The sequence below is a fragment of the Callorhinus ursinus genome, unplaced genomic scaffold, assembly GCF_003265705.2.
Source record: "Callorhinus ursinus isolate GAN/ISIS: 27379988/994484 unplaced genomic scaffold, GSC_fseal_2.0 scaffold9, whole genome shotgun sequence".
In the NCBI taxonomy this organism is placed as follows: Eukaryota; Metazoa; Chordata; class Mammalia; order Carnivora; family Otariidae; genus Callorhinus; species Callorhinus ursinus.
The window spans coordinates 16,808,889-16,824,538 of record NW_027397071.1 but is presented as its reverse complement, the minus strand read 5'-3'; the positions used below and the strand labels follow the sequence as shown (position 1 = coordinate 16,824,538).

Sequence of the window (15,650 nt, the reverse complement as noted above, 5' to 3'; positions counted from 1 at the left end):
CGTTGCGCGGCCCGGGCCGGAAGTCGGCGAGTTCCCGGGTTTGTGTCTGTGTCTGTGTCTCCAAGCGGCGCGCGGCCCGGGACAAACGCTGGGGAATCCCATCTGAGGCGTCACCACTCTCACTACCATCACCCACGGAGCCACTTCTACAGGGGAGTAGACCCGGCGCTTCGCCGGGCAGAGAAGATGTTGCCCCTGTCCATCAAGGACGATGAATACAAACCACCCAAGTTCAATCTGTTCGGCAAGATTTCGGGCTGGTTTAGGTGCGGGTGCTGTTTTTGCGGGAAGGAGGTATCCGGCCGAAGGGGAGAAGGCCCAGACCTAAGGATAACCCGAGGTCCAGGGAGGGAGCGTCAGGGACACCTTCCTTCCCTGTGAGGAAAGGAGGTTTGGACTGGGAGGGTCTTGAAAGGGGACCCAACCTCCGGGTCCTGGCACCCCTTTGATTCCCGCCTCTTCTCCACTTTTATCACTCCCCCAGGTCTATCCTGTCGGACAAGACGTCCCGGAACCTGTTTTTCTTCCTGTGCCTGAACCTCTCTTTCGCTTTTGTTGAACTACTCTACGGCATCTGGAGCAACTGGTAACCGAAGGGGGAAAAGCAGGGCGGAAGCAGGAGGTGGGGGAGACGAAGCACTGTTTGCTTAGTGCCACGTAATTCCTCACCAGGAGGTTCAGGTCTTGCCTTTGCCATTCAGCTCTGCTGCTGAGTTGCTTTCTCAATTCCACACCAATCTGGCAAGGCTACATTGAAGATTCGGGCCCCGTCGTGTGCGGCAGCATTAAGGTTTGGGTCCCGCCTTCCCACCCCTCCCGTCAAACAAGAGTGACAAGTCTCCTTCATTTTGGCTGATAGTCATCCTTGACTACAAACTTCGCTTTGCTCACTTTCTTGAAATTGGGAGAAACCTGTTTCCTGCCTCTTTGGGGTGGGAGTGTTCCTTGCTTCTCTTATGGGGGAGTGGCATTTGGATTTCACCCTTAAGATTCCGAGAGGGAGTGTCTGAGATGTTCAACTTAATTTATTAGGTCTTGGAATGGGAAAGAGCTTTATAAAGGGGATATCCGGAGAAATATGTGTCATTCTCTTCTCTTTAATTTTATGTTGCAACTGTCAGATGATTTTCCTCTGATCTTGACTGCAGTCGAAAATCCCATATAGTTTTCTACAAACTTACATCTCTTGAGTTGATGGGTTTCTGTGCCATCTTTGGGTTTGTTTGGTTGGTTTTGAAACTGCTTTGCGAAGAGGTAAATTCAGGGACTCTGGAAATGAAGTACTATTATCTGGGTATTTGCTGTTGAATAACTTAGGGGCTTGTAAAATTCTTCAGCTAACAGTAAGATCATTACACTTCTAAGTGTGCTGAATGCTCTTTAAATCTCACACTCATTTGAGAATCTGATAAAAACTAACACTCAGAATTTTATATAAAACTTCATTCAGGGTGATACTGTGTTCTTTGAAATACATCTTGAACCCCAGCTTAAGAACCAATGCCATTTATACTTTATTTTCTATTAATTAGAGTTAGTCCTTTCCTTTATAGTCCCATTTTCAGAGAGAATTGCTGTCCTTGATCTTTATCTCTATTGAGATTGAACAGTGACATTAAATAAGATCACCATTTTTGTGGCATTTACATTTTTATGTGAAAAAGTGGACTTCTTTTCAGTTCAGATGTCAACTCAATTTTATAAAAAATACTCAGGTTATTGATTTAGTCACTCCTTTAAAGGGCATATCGAAACATAATAAAATTTTAGTATATATAATAACCATTTTGAATCCTCGAGAAGTAGATATACGCATCCCATAATAGGACTATCCTTCAATGCATTTTGTATATTAAAAGCATTATGTTGTATTGTAATAATCATGCTTTATTATAAATATACAGTATTTATAATATATTTTGCTCTTCTTAAATTATGCCATATTGTGGCATATGTACTTGACTGTATCAAGACTATAACTTGGTTTGCATATGTACACTTTAGCTACAGTTACTTTATATTACAATACACTATCTTTCGATATGGCCTTCCATTGCATAAATTACTATGTGAAATGTCTCGTTCAAGGGAATTATATTTGAAGTGCCTAGACCACTTCTTTCATGGAAAGTTAGGTATAAAGTAAATTTTTTGACCTGTAGAGATCTATTGAGGAAATTACAGTTGACCTTTGAACAATGTGGGGATTAGGAGCATGAACCCTGTGCAGTCAAAAATCTGTGTATTACTTTTGACTCCCCCAAAAACTTAACTTCGGATAGCCTACTATGGGCCATAAGCCTAAGCGATAACATGAACAGTTGATGAACACGTATTTTGTATGTCATATGTATTATATGCTGTATTCTTACAATAAAGTAAGCTAAAGAAAAGGAAATGTTATTAAGAAAATCATAAGGAAGAAAATACATTTATGATACCTTAGTGTATTGAAAAATATCTGCATATAAGTGAACTCGTGCAGTTCAAGGCTGTGTTGTGCAAGGGTCAACTGTACTAAAACCACTGTTTTGCAAGCCATTTATCAGTATGCACAGTACATAAGGAAAACATCAGTGGTATATGACTTTTTCTTCTGCCCTTTGGTGGCTTGTTCTCCTGACTTTAGGATCTCTTTTCCTCCAGTTTACTCTCTTTGATTGTCTTATTATATCTTCCACATTTGAAATCCAGCTCTGAACTAATGTCTGTCATACCTAAATCATTTAGTAGGTAGGTATTCATCAGTAGGTTAACCTCCACATCCACAATCACTTATTCCCTAATATTAATTTTTATCAGAGGATTGGGAGTACAAATACATTGCTTTTGAAGCCTTGGCATATTTAAAAATCGCTTGGGCCTTTTCATAATCTGGGTTTTTATGTCTTATTTAGATATTACAGTTCTTAGTCCCTTTTGTTGACTGATCAACAATTTCTTTATATGACTGGATTATCTCTGTTCCTAAAGTTTCAGTTAGATTTTAAGTTCCTTGAAAAAATGCCTTTCCAGAATTTATTTTGTTTATCATAGTCATTTCTGTGTTCATTTTCATTCTATAAAAATTATGTTTCAAGATGTTATGACTATGAAATGTCAAGAATTTTTTTCCATTCTGGATTTAAAAGATGGATAAAACATGCTCTCTCTTCACAAATAAAGGTTTATAGGAACAGTTGATCTAGTTGCAAAGAATATTAAATAGTTCTGCTTCTTGTTTAGAGCCTTCATTAGCTAAAGGAAGAAATTAGGCTCATTTGGTTAGGCAGCTCATTCGGTTAGGTGTCTGCCTTCGGCTCAGGCCCTGATCTCAGGGTCCTGGGATCAAGCCCTGAGTCAGGCTCCCTGCTCGGTGGGGAGTCTGCTTTTTTCTCTCCGTGTGTTTGCGCTCTCTCTCTTTCTCTCTAAAATAAATAAATAAAATCTTTAAAAAAATAAAGGAAGAACTTAGTTAAAATTAGTTTATATTTTTGATGGTGAGAATGTGTCATCAGTGGAAGAATAGCTAAGCTCTTTGTGTATTTTTCCACCATTAAATATCCACTGCTTTTTACTTTTCCACTAGAATGTAAACTTTATTAAAATAGGGATCTCTTCTGTCTTATTCAGGCACCTTAGTACATGGCACATAGTGTGCTTAATACATATTTGCTGAATGAAGAATGAGGGAATAATGAATGTATGGAATTAATCTACCAACGCTAAACGTACTAACTACCCCTATTAGAGGGGAGGAAAATCATTAACCCCCTCTTTTCTCTTATTCTTTGAAGTTAGTAGGAAAATGGTAATACCATATGTGATCTTTCCTTCTAGGATTCTTTTTCCTTCTAGCATTTTATTTTCATTAGTATTTATTGTTGAATAACTACTTAATCTCAAGTTAATATAGTATAAGTATGTTGTTTTGTACCATCTAGGATTAAGTTCTTTTTGAAATTACAGAAAAATTCCAAACAATTATGTCTTAAATAAGACAAAACTTTATTTCCAGAATGGTTGTTAGAGTTCCAGCCATCCCTAGCAGTAGATTGTCTAGAGTGGAGGAAAAAAGAGATAAAAAGTATATATAGTCTCTTTTAAGGAGATTTATCTGGACAGACATAGAGCACTTTGACTTACATTTCAGTGGCTAAACCTTTATCATTTTGGTCATACCTAGTTGCAAATGTGGTCTTTGTTCCAGTCAAACAGGTATTCTGCTGAAAGTCAGAGATTCTTTCTAAGAAAGATACTGTAGGCTCAGGAAGTGGGACTAGAAAGAGATAAGCTAGTTTGACTTCTTCTATAGATAGAAAACCAAGGCCCAGGGTTTTTTTTCCCAGGGTAACAGCAGAGCCTAGAAGCACCTGTCATCCAAGGTTTTTTGTTTTTTTGTTTTTGTTTTTTTCCACTACACCATGATTTTTTTTCTAGTATCTCAGTATAGTGTCCTTTGTTCTTATGCTCTTTTGTACTTCACTGTCTGTTAGAAAATTTAATTTCAGTAATATTTTTTACCAAGGCTATTACAATCATTTTCCCTTTAGACATAAAGGGAAGTCATATAACTCTAAAGTAAATGTCTTTGTATTACCAAAGTAAATACTTGTTCAGGAAATGTTTTAGGCCATACTGGGCATTGATTTGTTCCTACTTCGTATAATATGTTATAGCATATGTTTGTAAAGTAACTCCTTGGTAAAGAATGTGCTTCCATTAATCACATTTTTCTATAGAATTAAAACATGTATATCTTAGTCTTTTATCAGCTTTTCCCCTCTCAAAAGACAACATTACTTACCAGTCCATGGTGATGACTTTTGCTTTCCTACAGCTTTACTTTTCACCTTAAAAATGCAGGTAAATATTCCATTTTGCTGAGAATTTTTTTAAGTAAGGGATTATATGGTGGAATGTAGTGGAGTTGAGGGTTTTTCATTGTAACTCTCATTAGCTTAACAATTTATACAAATGTCAGGATTCTAATTTCTTGGTAATAAATTGACAGTTAATTGTTTCTTTTCTCCTTTCCATCTCATGAAAACCTATCTTGATTATTCCCTAGCTTCAGTTTTGAGTTAATCTTTAACAACCACTATAAATATACTGTTATCTTAGTTATAATAGACTTTTTAAAAAATTTTATTATGGAAAATTTTAAACGTAAGTAAAAGTAGAGAGTTTAATGAACTTCAGGTCCCTTCCCATCACCCAGATTTAACATTTATCAACAGGTAGCCTATTCCATTTCCTCTTGCTTTGACCTTTCTTAATGCTTTTACCTGTCCCACCACTGGATTATTTTAACACAGATACCAACTATAATTTCTTTTAAAAGAAATACTCATACTTCAGTATGAGTCTCTAAAAAATAAGAGCCCACCCCCGTTTTTTAAACATTACCCAATGCCATTCTCATCTTTAAAAATTAGCAATTTATTTAAAAAATTAGCAATTTATTAATATCAAGTGTCTAGTTAGTGTTCAGATGACTCTTATTATCTCATAATTTCTTTTTACAGTTGTTTTAATAAATCAGAATCCAAACAAGATCTAATCTCAATAAGATCTATAGTATTTGGTGGATATGTCTCTTAAATCTCAATTTATGGGCTCTTTTCTCCCTTTCTTTGTTTTTGCCTCCACTAGACCTTAAAATCTTTTCCAGAAGTTTCTTTTGCTAAATGTTGTATTCGTGTTTATTATGTTTTGCTTCAAGATCAGGTTTCTCTTTTGTATCCTAAGGAGTTTTCATTATTATAATATCTTTAGAAAGTAGTCACTTAAAAAAAGTTTAAAAATTAATCATAGAGAAACTGACAGTGTTTAAAGATGGGAGCCTAAAAAAAGAATGCTGCTTTTAGCAACTAATTTTTCTTCATCAGGTTACATTTGGTATATAAATCAGATAACCTGAAATATTTTCATGCTGTCTTTATTTCTAAGGAAATTTATGCCATGTGGTTTAAATGATAATTCAAAATAAGAAACATTTGCTAATATTGAAGATGAACAGTAAAATAGGCATTCCTCATGAGAGTATTTTGATACATAGGTGAACAGAGAATTAGAAGTAGACTCTTTTTCCTATGAGTTTGCCTACGTAGTTGCAGCTGAGTAATTTTCAAATCATGATACCAGGTTTAAATAAAAAGACCATATTGCAGTGCTTTAAGAGAAAATGATGTTCTGGGGCGCCTGGGTGGCTCAGTCGTTAAGCATCTGCCTTCAGCTCGGGTCATGATCCCAGCTTCTGGGATTGAGCCCCGCATCGGGCTCCCTGCTCAGCGGGGGGCCTGCTTCTCCCTCTCCCACTCCCCCTGCTTGTGTTCCCTCTCTCGCTGTGTCTCTCTCTGTCAAATAAATAAATAAATAAATCTTAAAAAAAAAAAAAGAACATGATGTTCTTCCACTTTAGAAGAAGGAGTCGTTTTTCAGGTGGAATCATTTTATACTGAAAATGAAATAGCATTTTAATGAAAATTAAAGTTACTTAAAATTTAAATAAAATTAAAACTCATTTTGATGAGTATTAAAATTCCCAAGCTATATTTAAACCTCTTGAAAAGGGAACTTAATTGCTGTAACATACAGAAGAAGTTTACCATCTCTCACCCATTAGGGCAATGTTTGATGCCCACTAAGTATATTTAAAATAAATTTGTCATAAAAAAATAGTGTGTATTAATTTGCTAGGGTTGCTGTCACAAAGTATCACAGTAGAAAGTTACTGTCTTGTGGTTCTGAAGACTGAAATTCTAAGCTCAGGGTATTGGCCTTGTCAGTTCTTTCTGAGGTCTGCCAGGAAGAATCTGTTCATGCTTTCCCTTAGCTTCAGTTGCTTTGCTGGCAATCTTTCACATTCTTTGGCTTATAGAAGTCTCATCTGATACCTTATCTTTACTCAGTGGTCTCTGTGGTGCATGTTTGTCTCCAGGTTTCCCCTTGTTATAAGGACAACAGTCATATTGGATTGGGGCCCACCTTACTGACCTGATCTTAATGAATCATGTCTGCAGTGACCCTGTTTTCAAATTACCTCACATTCTGAGGTACTGGAGATGTAGGACTTCAAATTAAGAATTTGGAAGAAGACACAGTTCAACCCGTAGCAAGTTTTACTAAATATATGTGTACATAATATATCAGTAAATATTTTTTTATTTGTATTTATTTAGAATGAATACCCTGCCTTCTTCTACAACTAATTTATGGCCATTTAAAATAGAAGTCACATATATAATAAAATCCTTAAATTAAGAAACAAAATGTTAAGAACCATGTATAGAGTGGAAAAAATAAGCCTACTAAATATGTAAATTAATGTAGTTACTGAAATTGACTTTTAAATTTAGTTGTAAAGTTACATAAAGTTAAGGCAGGATGGGTAAAAATTCTCATTGTCAGGTTTTACTACAACACAACTGCATTGTCTTATCAGAATAGAGCATTTTCTGCAATGAAATTTTAAAAGTAACTTACCATATTAGTCCTTTGTCACAGCATAGAAAACAAAATCATAAACAATGTCTTTATTGGTGGTTTTATAACAGTGCAGAGATATTCTTCAAATGGGTCTTTCATACTTGAAAATATAATAAAGTTTATTTTCAGTGTTATGTGACTATTAAGGTTCAAGTGTGTAGTGTTGTAGAGATGCAGTTAGGAAAGGAAAAATTTTTAAAATAACAGATCTGAGAGAATTGCATGAATAATAGGACCTTTACTGTGTCCTCCTCAGGCATCAGTTTTCTCATTTAGTCTTTTTATTTATTCCTTTATTCTCATTCTGCTTAGAGTTGGGTATTAGAGGAGTACAGACTGCTTAAACTGTATTATGCATCTATATTTGAATAAGGTATACAAAGTTCATAATAAAATTTAAGACATTTTCCAAAATACTTTGTGATGACTTGAAAGAGATTTATAAATTATTGTATTTTTGGGGGGGGCGCCTGGGTGTCTCAGTCAGTTAAGCGCCTGACACTCGGTTTTGGCTGAGGTCACGATCTCAGGACCTAAGATCAAGCCCTGAGGTGGGGCTCCATGCTCAGCACGGAGTCTACTTATCTCTGCCCCTCTGCTTCTCCCCCTGCGTGCGCTTGCTCTCTCTCTCTCTCTCTCTCTGTCTCTCTAGAATAAATAAATAAAATCTTTTAAAAAAAATGAATTGTATTGTTTTATTTCAGTTTCTAATTTTATAATTATTCCAAATTATGAGAAGATTTTAAAACTGCATTTTCTACTTAGGTGAGGAATGTTTTTCACTTTAGTTTGTAGCACTTACAATTGATGAAGGCTCTGGCATCTAGCCAAATTGTCAAGAGCTATAGGTCATGCTGGGAACACTAGATATTATGAGGTATTAATAATTAATATAGTGATTTATTAATAATAATGTGATAGGAATATTGATGTAGCTTTAATGTGGCAAGCACTGTGATAAGTGTTTCACATATATTAAGTCCAATCATTATAATATTTATGACACTTTTTATTATTACCCTGTTTAAGTGATGGCTAAATTGAGGTACAAAGTAGTTAAGCAATTTAAGATTGACAGAACTAGTAAATCATGGAGCTGAGATTTGAACCCAGGTACTCTGACTTCAGATGTAGTGCTCTTAACCACTGTGATACTCCTTGGTTTTAAATATTGAGCTGTTGATATGCTTGCTTTCAGAACATTTCTACTGAGCTGTCTTCAAATTCACTGAATTCTTTCCTTAGCTGGTCTGGTCTTCTCAAACCAATGGGAAGAATTCTTCAGCAGTGATACCTTGTTTTTTGTTTCTCCCATTTCCATTTAATTCTTATTTTTATAAAATTTTTTCTTATAAGGATTTTATTTATTTGAGAGAGAGCGTGCGCATGTGTGCATGTGGGAGCAGGGGAAGGGGCAGAGGGGGAGAGAGAGGGAGAGAGAGAATTCCCAGCAGACTCCTCACTGAGCACAGAGTCCCTCATGGGTGCTGGTTCCATGACCATGAGATCATGATCTGAGCTGAAACCAAGAGTTGGATGCTCAAACAACCGGTGCCCTTCCATTTAATTTTTTAAAAAATATTTCAGGGGCTCCCGGATGGCACATTCGTTGAGCGTGAGACTCTTGGTTTCAGCTCAGGTCGTGATCTTAGGGTCGTGGGATGGAGCCTCATGTCAGGCTCTGTGCTCAGCCCAGCATCTGCTTAGAATTCTCTCTCCCTCTCCCTCTGCCCATCCCACTCATGCTTTCTCTCTCTCTCTCTCAAATAAATAAATCTTTTTTAAAATTTTCATATTTTTCTGCTGAAATTCCCAGTAATTCATACATTTTGTTCACCTTTTTCCATAGATCCTTTAACATAATAATTATACTTATGATACTTCCAGTATCTGAGCCAGTATCTCAGTCTGGTTCTGTTGACTGCTTTATCTCTTCACAATGAGTTCTTTCTCTTGCTCTTTTTTGTGTATCTTGAAATTTTTGATCAAAGGCTGGACATTGTGAATAAAGAGCTGTGGTTATTAAGGTAATAGTATTTGTAACTAGAAATAGGCCTGTCTCTTCGGTCAGGCCATTATTGGGTTAGGTTTTTGCCTGTGTCACAGAAGCTCTCTCTTCATATTCATGGCATTCCCCCACCCACTACTCCCCCCTAAGCTGTAGACTGCTGTTTCTTGTTACTCAGTGCTAGGTTTGTGGTGAAGGCAGAGGGGCATTCAGTAACTTAACCCAGCCTCAGTCTTAGGCAGGCCCTGTGAGCCTGGGCCTTGGGAGTATGTTTGTGTTGTTTTCAACATTTTTACCCCTTCTGTTAAAGCAAAACTCTGTGTACATGTGGATAGTCTTGGGTGAGGGTGAGTTTCCTGCTCTTTTTCCAGTGGTAGCAGAACATCTGCTTTGTGTTGGTGCAGAATTCTATGTCCCTCCTTTAGTGACATTTTTTAGTGGTTGCTTTAGCATGCATAGGATGAATTTTTAACTTACCACAAATATGTTTATCTTAAAATAATATACTTCTATTTTCTTCTGTCCTGTGTGCTTTTATTGTCATACATTTCACTTTTACATGTTTTAAACTCCACAATACAGTGCACCTGTGTTTGCTTTATACCAGAGATTAGCAAACTTTCTCTAAACAGCAGATGTTGAATATTTTAAGCTTAGAGGGCCATAAGGTCTCTGTCACAACTTCTCTAGTTTACTGTTCTAGCACAGAAGCAACCATAGACAGTATATAAACAGATGAGTGTAACTGTGTTCCAGGAAAACTTTATTTACAAAAATCGATGGTGATCTGGGCCATAGCTTGCTGATCCCTGCTTTAGATAGTTATCATTAAAAAAAAAAAACAGGCCTTATTGAGATAATTCATATACCATACAATTCACCCATTTAAGGTATATAATTGAATGACTTTTAGTATATTCACAGAGTTGTAAAACCATCACAACAATCAATTTTAGGACAGTTTTATTACCCTGAAAGAAGCCTTGTACCTGTAGCCATCGCCCTCTAATTCCCTTATCCCCTGACTTTCCCTAATTCTAGGCAACCACTAATCTACTTTCTGTTTATGTATTTGCCTACTCTGGGCTTTTCATCTAAATGGAATCATACAGTGTATGATCCTTTGTGACTGGTTTGTTACGCTTAGCGTAATGTTTTCAAGGGTCATCCATATTCTGCATGTGTTAGCATTCATTTATTTGTATTGCCAAATAATATTCCAGCAGTGTGTGAGAATTCTGCTTTGTTTACATCCTCACCAACACTTGTTATTGATTTTTTTGATTTAGCTGTCATAGTGTGGGTATGAAGTTATGTCTCATTGTTTTGATTTGCATTTCCCTGAAAGGTAGTTAATGATGTTGAGTATCTCTTATGTGCTTATTGGCTATTTGTATGTCTTTTCTGGAGAAATGTTTATTCGGGTTCTTTGTTCATTTAAAAAATTGGATTATTTATCTTGGGGCATCTGGATGGCGTAGTTGGTTAAGCAATGACTTGGTTTCAGCTCAGGTCATGATCTCAGGGTAATGAGATCCAGCATTGCTTTGGGCTCCACGCTCAGTGTGGAGTCTGCTTAAGATTCTCTCTCCCTGGTAGGGGGGTGGGGGGATGGGTTAGCCTGGTGATGGGTATTGAGGAGGGCACGTTCTGCATGGAGCACTGGGTGTTATGAACAAACAATGAATCATGGAACACTGCATCAAAAACTAATGATGTAATATATGGTGATTAACATAACAATAAAAAAATAAAAAAAAAGATTCTCTTTCCCTCTGCCCCTCCCTCCAGTGCTCGCTCGCTCTCTCTTTCAAATGAATAAATGAATCTTTTTTAAAGATTTTATTTATTTATTTGACAGAGAGAGACACAGCGAGAGAGGGAACACAAGCAGGGGGAGCAGGAGAGGGAGAAGCAGGCTTACCGCAGAGCAGAGAGCCTGACATGGGGCTTGATCCCAGGACCCTAGGATCATGACCTGAGCCGAAGGCAGACACTTAACGACTGAGCCACCCAGGCGCCCCTGAATAAATGAATCTTTAAAAAAAAAAAAAAGGATTATTTATCTTTTTGAAGTGTTTTAAGAGTTTTTCATACAGGGGCGCCTGGCTGGCTCAGATGGTGGAGCGTGCGACTCTTGATCTTGGGGTTGTGTTTGAGGTCCATGTTGTGTGTAGAGATTACTTAAAAATAAAGTCTTTAAAAAACAGAAGAGTTCTTCATATATTCTGGATACAAGCCCCTTTTCAAATATATGATTGACAAAATATTTTCTCCCATGTGTACATTGGCTTTTAACTTCCTTAATAGTGTCCTTTGAAGAACATAGGTTTTAAAATTCCAGTGATGTCCAGTCTGTGTTTTCTGTTTTTGCTTTTGTTACTTGTGCTTTTGATGTCTTATTTATAAAAGAAACTATTGCCTCTCCAAGGTAGTGAACATTTTAGCTTTTATGTTTAGGTCTTTGATCCATTTTGGGTTAATTTTTGTGTATGGTGTGAAATAAGGGCAAAAATCATTTTTTGCATGTGAGTATCCAGTTGTGTCAATACATTTGTTGAAAACAGTATTCTTTCCATCATGGCATCCTTGTCAGAAGTCAGTGGACCATAAATGTGAGGATTTATTTCTAGCTTCTAAATTCTGTTCTATTGCTCTATAGGTTCACTTTTGTTCTAGCACCATACTGTTTTGATTACTGTAACTCTATAGTAAACTTTGAAATTGGGAAGTGTGAGTCCTCCAACTTTGCTTTTCCATATGAATTTTAAGATCAGCTTGTCAGTTTCTTCAAAAAAGTCAGCTGGGATTTTGATAGGAGTGAGTTGAATCTGTAGATCAATTGGGGGAGTATTGGCATCTTAACAGTATTGTCTTCTGATCCATAAACATGGATGTCTTTCCATTTATTTAGGTCTTTTTAATTTTTTCAATAATATTTTATAGTTTTAGAGTATAAATTTTACATTTTTTTGTTAAATGTGTTTATTTTTTTTGGTGCTATTGCAAATGGAAATGTTTTTTATTTTATTTTTTTATATCACTACTATATGGGAATACAGTTCATTTTTGTATGTTGATATTATATCCTGCAACCTTGGCAAACTCATTTATTCTAATAGGTCCTTAAGATTTTATATATATAAGATCCTGTCAGGGCGCCTGGGTGGCTCAGTTGTTAAGCTTCTGCCTTCAGCTCAGGTCATGATCCCGGGGTCCTGGGATTGAGCCCTGCATTGGACTCCCTGCTCCGCAAGAAGCCTGCTTCTCCATCTCCCATTCCCCCTGCCTGTGTTCCCTCTCTTGCTGTGTCTCTCTCTCTGTCAAATAAATAAATAAACAAAATCTTTACAAAAAAAAAAAAGATCCTGTCATCTGCAAATAGTGATAGTTTTACTCCTTCACTTCCAGTCTGGGTGTCTTTTATTTTATGTCCTGCCTAACTTCCCTTGTTAGATCCTCGAGTATAATGTTAAATAGAAGTAGCGAGAGGGGACATCCTTACCTTACACCTGATCTTCAGGGAAGACATTCAGTCATTGGCCATTAATGGCGCTGTGGGTTTTTTGTAGATGCCATTTAAGAATTGAGGAAGTTCTAGGGCGCCTGGGTGGCTCAGATGGTTAAGAATTGAGGAAGTTCCTTCTATTCCAAGTATGTTGAGTGTTTTTGTTATAAAGGGGAGTGTTAAATTTTGTCAACCTCTGTTGAGATGATCATGTGGTTTTTGTCTTTTATCCTATTGATATGATGTGTTAGATTGGTTGATTTTCATATATGGAACCAACCTTGCATTGTTGGGATTAATCCCACTTGGTCATGGTGTGTACTTTTTTTAATATATATCCTTAGATTCCATTTGCTAGTATTTGTTGATGATTTTTATATGTATATTTGTGAAAGATTGTCTTTTTCATTTCTTGTGGTGTCTTTTGTCTCGTTTTGGTATGAGAGTAATAACTGCTCTTATACAGTGAATTGGGAAGCATTTCTTTATCATCTGTTCTTTGGAAGAGTTTGTAAGGGATTGATATTTATTGTTCTTTAAATGTTTGGTAGAATTTATGTTTAAAAAAATAATAGGTACCAAGGTTAATAGTACTGATGCCCAGAAATGTGCACACCTGTTATTTTGTCAGGCCATTAGTGTGGGAATTTTGAGTCTCTGATCAGTAGTTGGCTAGCTGGGTTTTGTGTTTTGTTGTTGCTAGTTAATTTCAACAAGGCACTGACTTCAAATTTTTTTAGTGGCTTTTACCACCTTCTGTTTAGTGTAGGGTTTGGGGCCCTGGAGGTTTTTTTTTCAGTGTTCTTGCTCTACTCTCAGCTTTCAGCAAGCCCTGCACACCTCGTCACAGGGGAGTCTCTGTGCTCTTGCTCAGCTCTCAGAGATAGATTAATATTGTTTTGTACTCTAGTCAAGGCTTTGGTTGTGGGGGAGAGAGAATTTGGTTCTCCTGCTGGAGCCTTATTTTTAGGCAGTCCCTTCACACCTGAGAGCCAGAGTGGGTATTGTTAATGTTCCTGCCCCTTCTTCCACCTCTCCCCACAGCCTTTTATCAAGAGAAGGAACAGTTGTCTTATTCCTCTTCCAACAGCAGCAGACCTTTGCTTTGTATCAATGTAAGATCTTGGGCCCAACCTGGCTTCAGACTTGCCCCCAGCGGTAGATGGCTGGTTTTTTCCTCTTTCAGTGGCAGCTGACCTTTGCCAGTGACCAGATTCCTGCCCCTTATCCAGTAGCAGCTAGCTTTGTTTCTACCCCTCTTTCAGTAGAAGCTGGGTTTTTTTCTTGGGCAAGGGGTGTTAGGATTTCCTTCTCAGGTGTTTAAAACTTATCTTTAATATTTTTCTATATATCATATTCAAGGTTGTCTTTTTAGAAGATTAATTCCTGATAAGCCAAAGGACATTGAGAGAATTGAGAAGGATGTTTACTATTTGGTTACTATTATAATATGCCAATATGTCTGTTCTTTTACAGCTTAGGCTTGATTTCCGACTCTTTTCACATGTTTTTCGATAGCACTGCCATTTTGGCTGGATTGGCAGCATCTGTTATTTCAAAATGGAGAGATAATGATGCTTTCTCTTATGGGTAAGACTTTTTAAAAACCTTTTTATTAAAGTATAAGAAATACAGAAAATATACAAATCTTAAGCACGTGAATTTTCACAAATTGAACACATTTGTGTAACTTGAACCCTTAACCCCACCCCACCATGCCTCCTTCTGGTTCCTTCCTGTGCTTCCAAGGGTAATAACCATCTCCCTAACTCGGATTTGTTTTACCTGTTTTTGAACAGTATTTAATTGGAATCTACAACATGTACTTTTTTTTTTGTATCTAAGTTCTTTTGCTTAGAGGTAGGACATCTTGGTTTTACCAAAAAATTTAAGTGAAATTTTTTGCTAGATAGGGGACTTTCTTAACTTTTAACCTTTTTTTTTTTTTGGAAGAAGAAGAAAGTTTCAGTATACAAAAATGGTCGTGTTTCTTTTTTAGAGGGATATTTTGCTATTAATTTATTTAAAATCATTATGTCCTAATACGATTTTATATTACCCTCTTCAAGCTCTGCTTTTATGAAAAATACTTCTTTTCATACTCTTGCTCATAATTGGAGAGTGTTTTTATGCTGGAGGGACTATATTGGCCCATCTGGTCTCACTTCTGAGCCTAGTACTATTTAGAGGCAATGTTTGCCTTTTGCCGTCTCTGATTGGGAGAAGCAGTGGAGTGACCAGTGTTCGACTGACTCTGCCTGAGTGTTTTCCTTTTTGAGGTCATAGAGTATTTTGCCGTGTAATTATATTTATGTATAAGCAGCGCTCGGGTAATAGCCTCCTTCTCTGTCTCTCCACCTTCTTTCTCTTTCCCGTTCCCCTCTCGCCTCTTACTTGTTGACTCTTTCCCGTCTGTCCCCCGCCTTGTGAGTGCTGCCTCCTATTCCCTCCTTGCTCCACTCCTACCTGTCGTCTCTCTCACGCTCGTCCCCGTCCCCGTCCTCTCTGCCATCTCTCCGCAGCTCCCTCCCCCCCACTTCTTTCTTTTCAGCTCCTTGTGCCTGTGCTCATGGTCTCTCCCTAGTCCTCAGCCTTCCACTTCCCCCTTCCTCTCTTTCTCTCTCCCACACATCTTTTATCTTTGTTTTCTCCTGCTCTCTCTCT

The 15,650-nt window shown here is 37.2% G+C and overlaps 1 protein-coding gene across 2 annotated transcripts in view; it reads left to right on the top strand.

Annotated features, from left to right (window-relative positions):
* Positions 1–30: 30 nt before the first annotated feature.
* Positions 31–15,650, top strand: part of SLC30A7 (solute carrier family 30 member 7) — an 85,121-nt gene continuing 69,501 nt past the window's right edge. For both annotated transcript variants that reach the window (XM_025872303.2, XM_025872302.2), the window contains exons 1-3: positions 31–266; positions 485–586; positions 14,463–14,576. In XM_025872303.2, the coding sequence (XP_025728088.1) occupies positions 187–266; positions 485–586; positions 14,463–14,576 (296 nt within the window). In that variant the 5' untranslated portion in view covers positions 31–186. The remainder of the gene's footprint in view (positions 267–484; positions 587–14,462; positions 14,577–15,650) is intronic.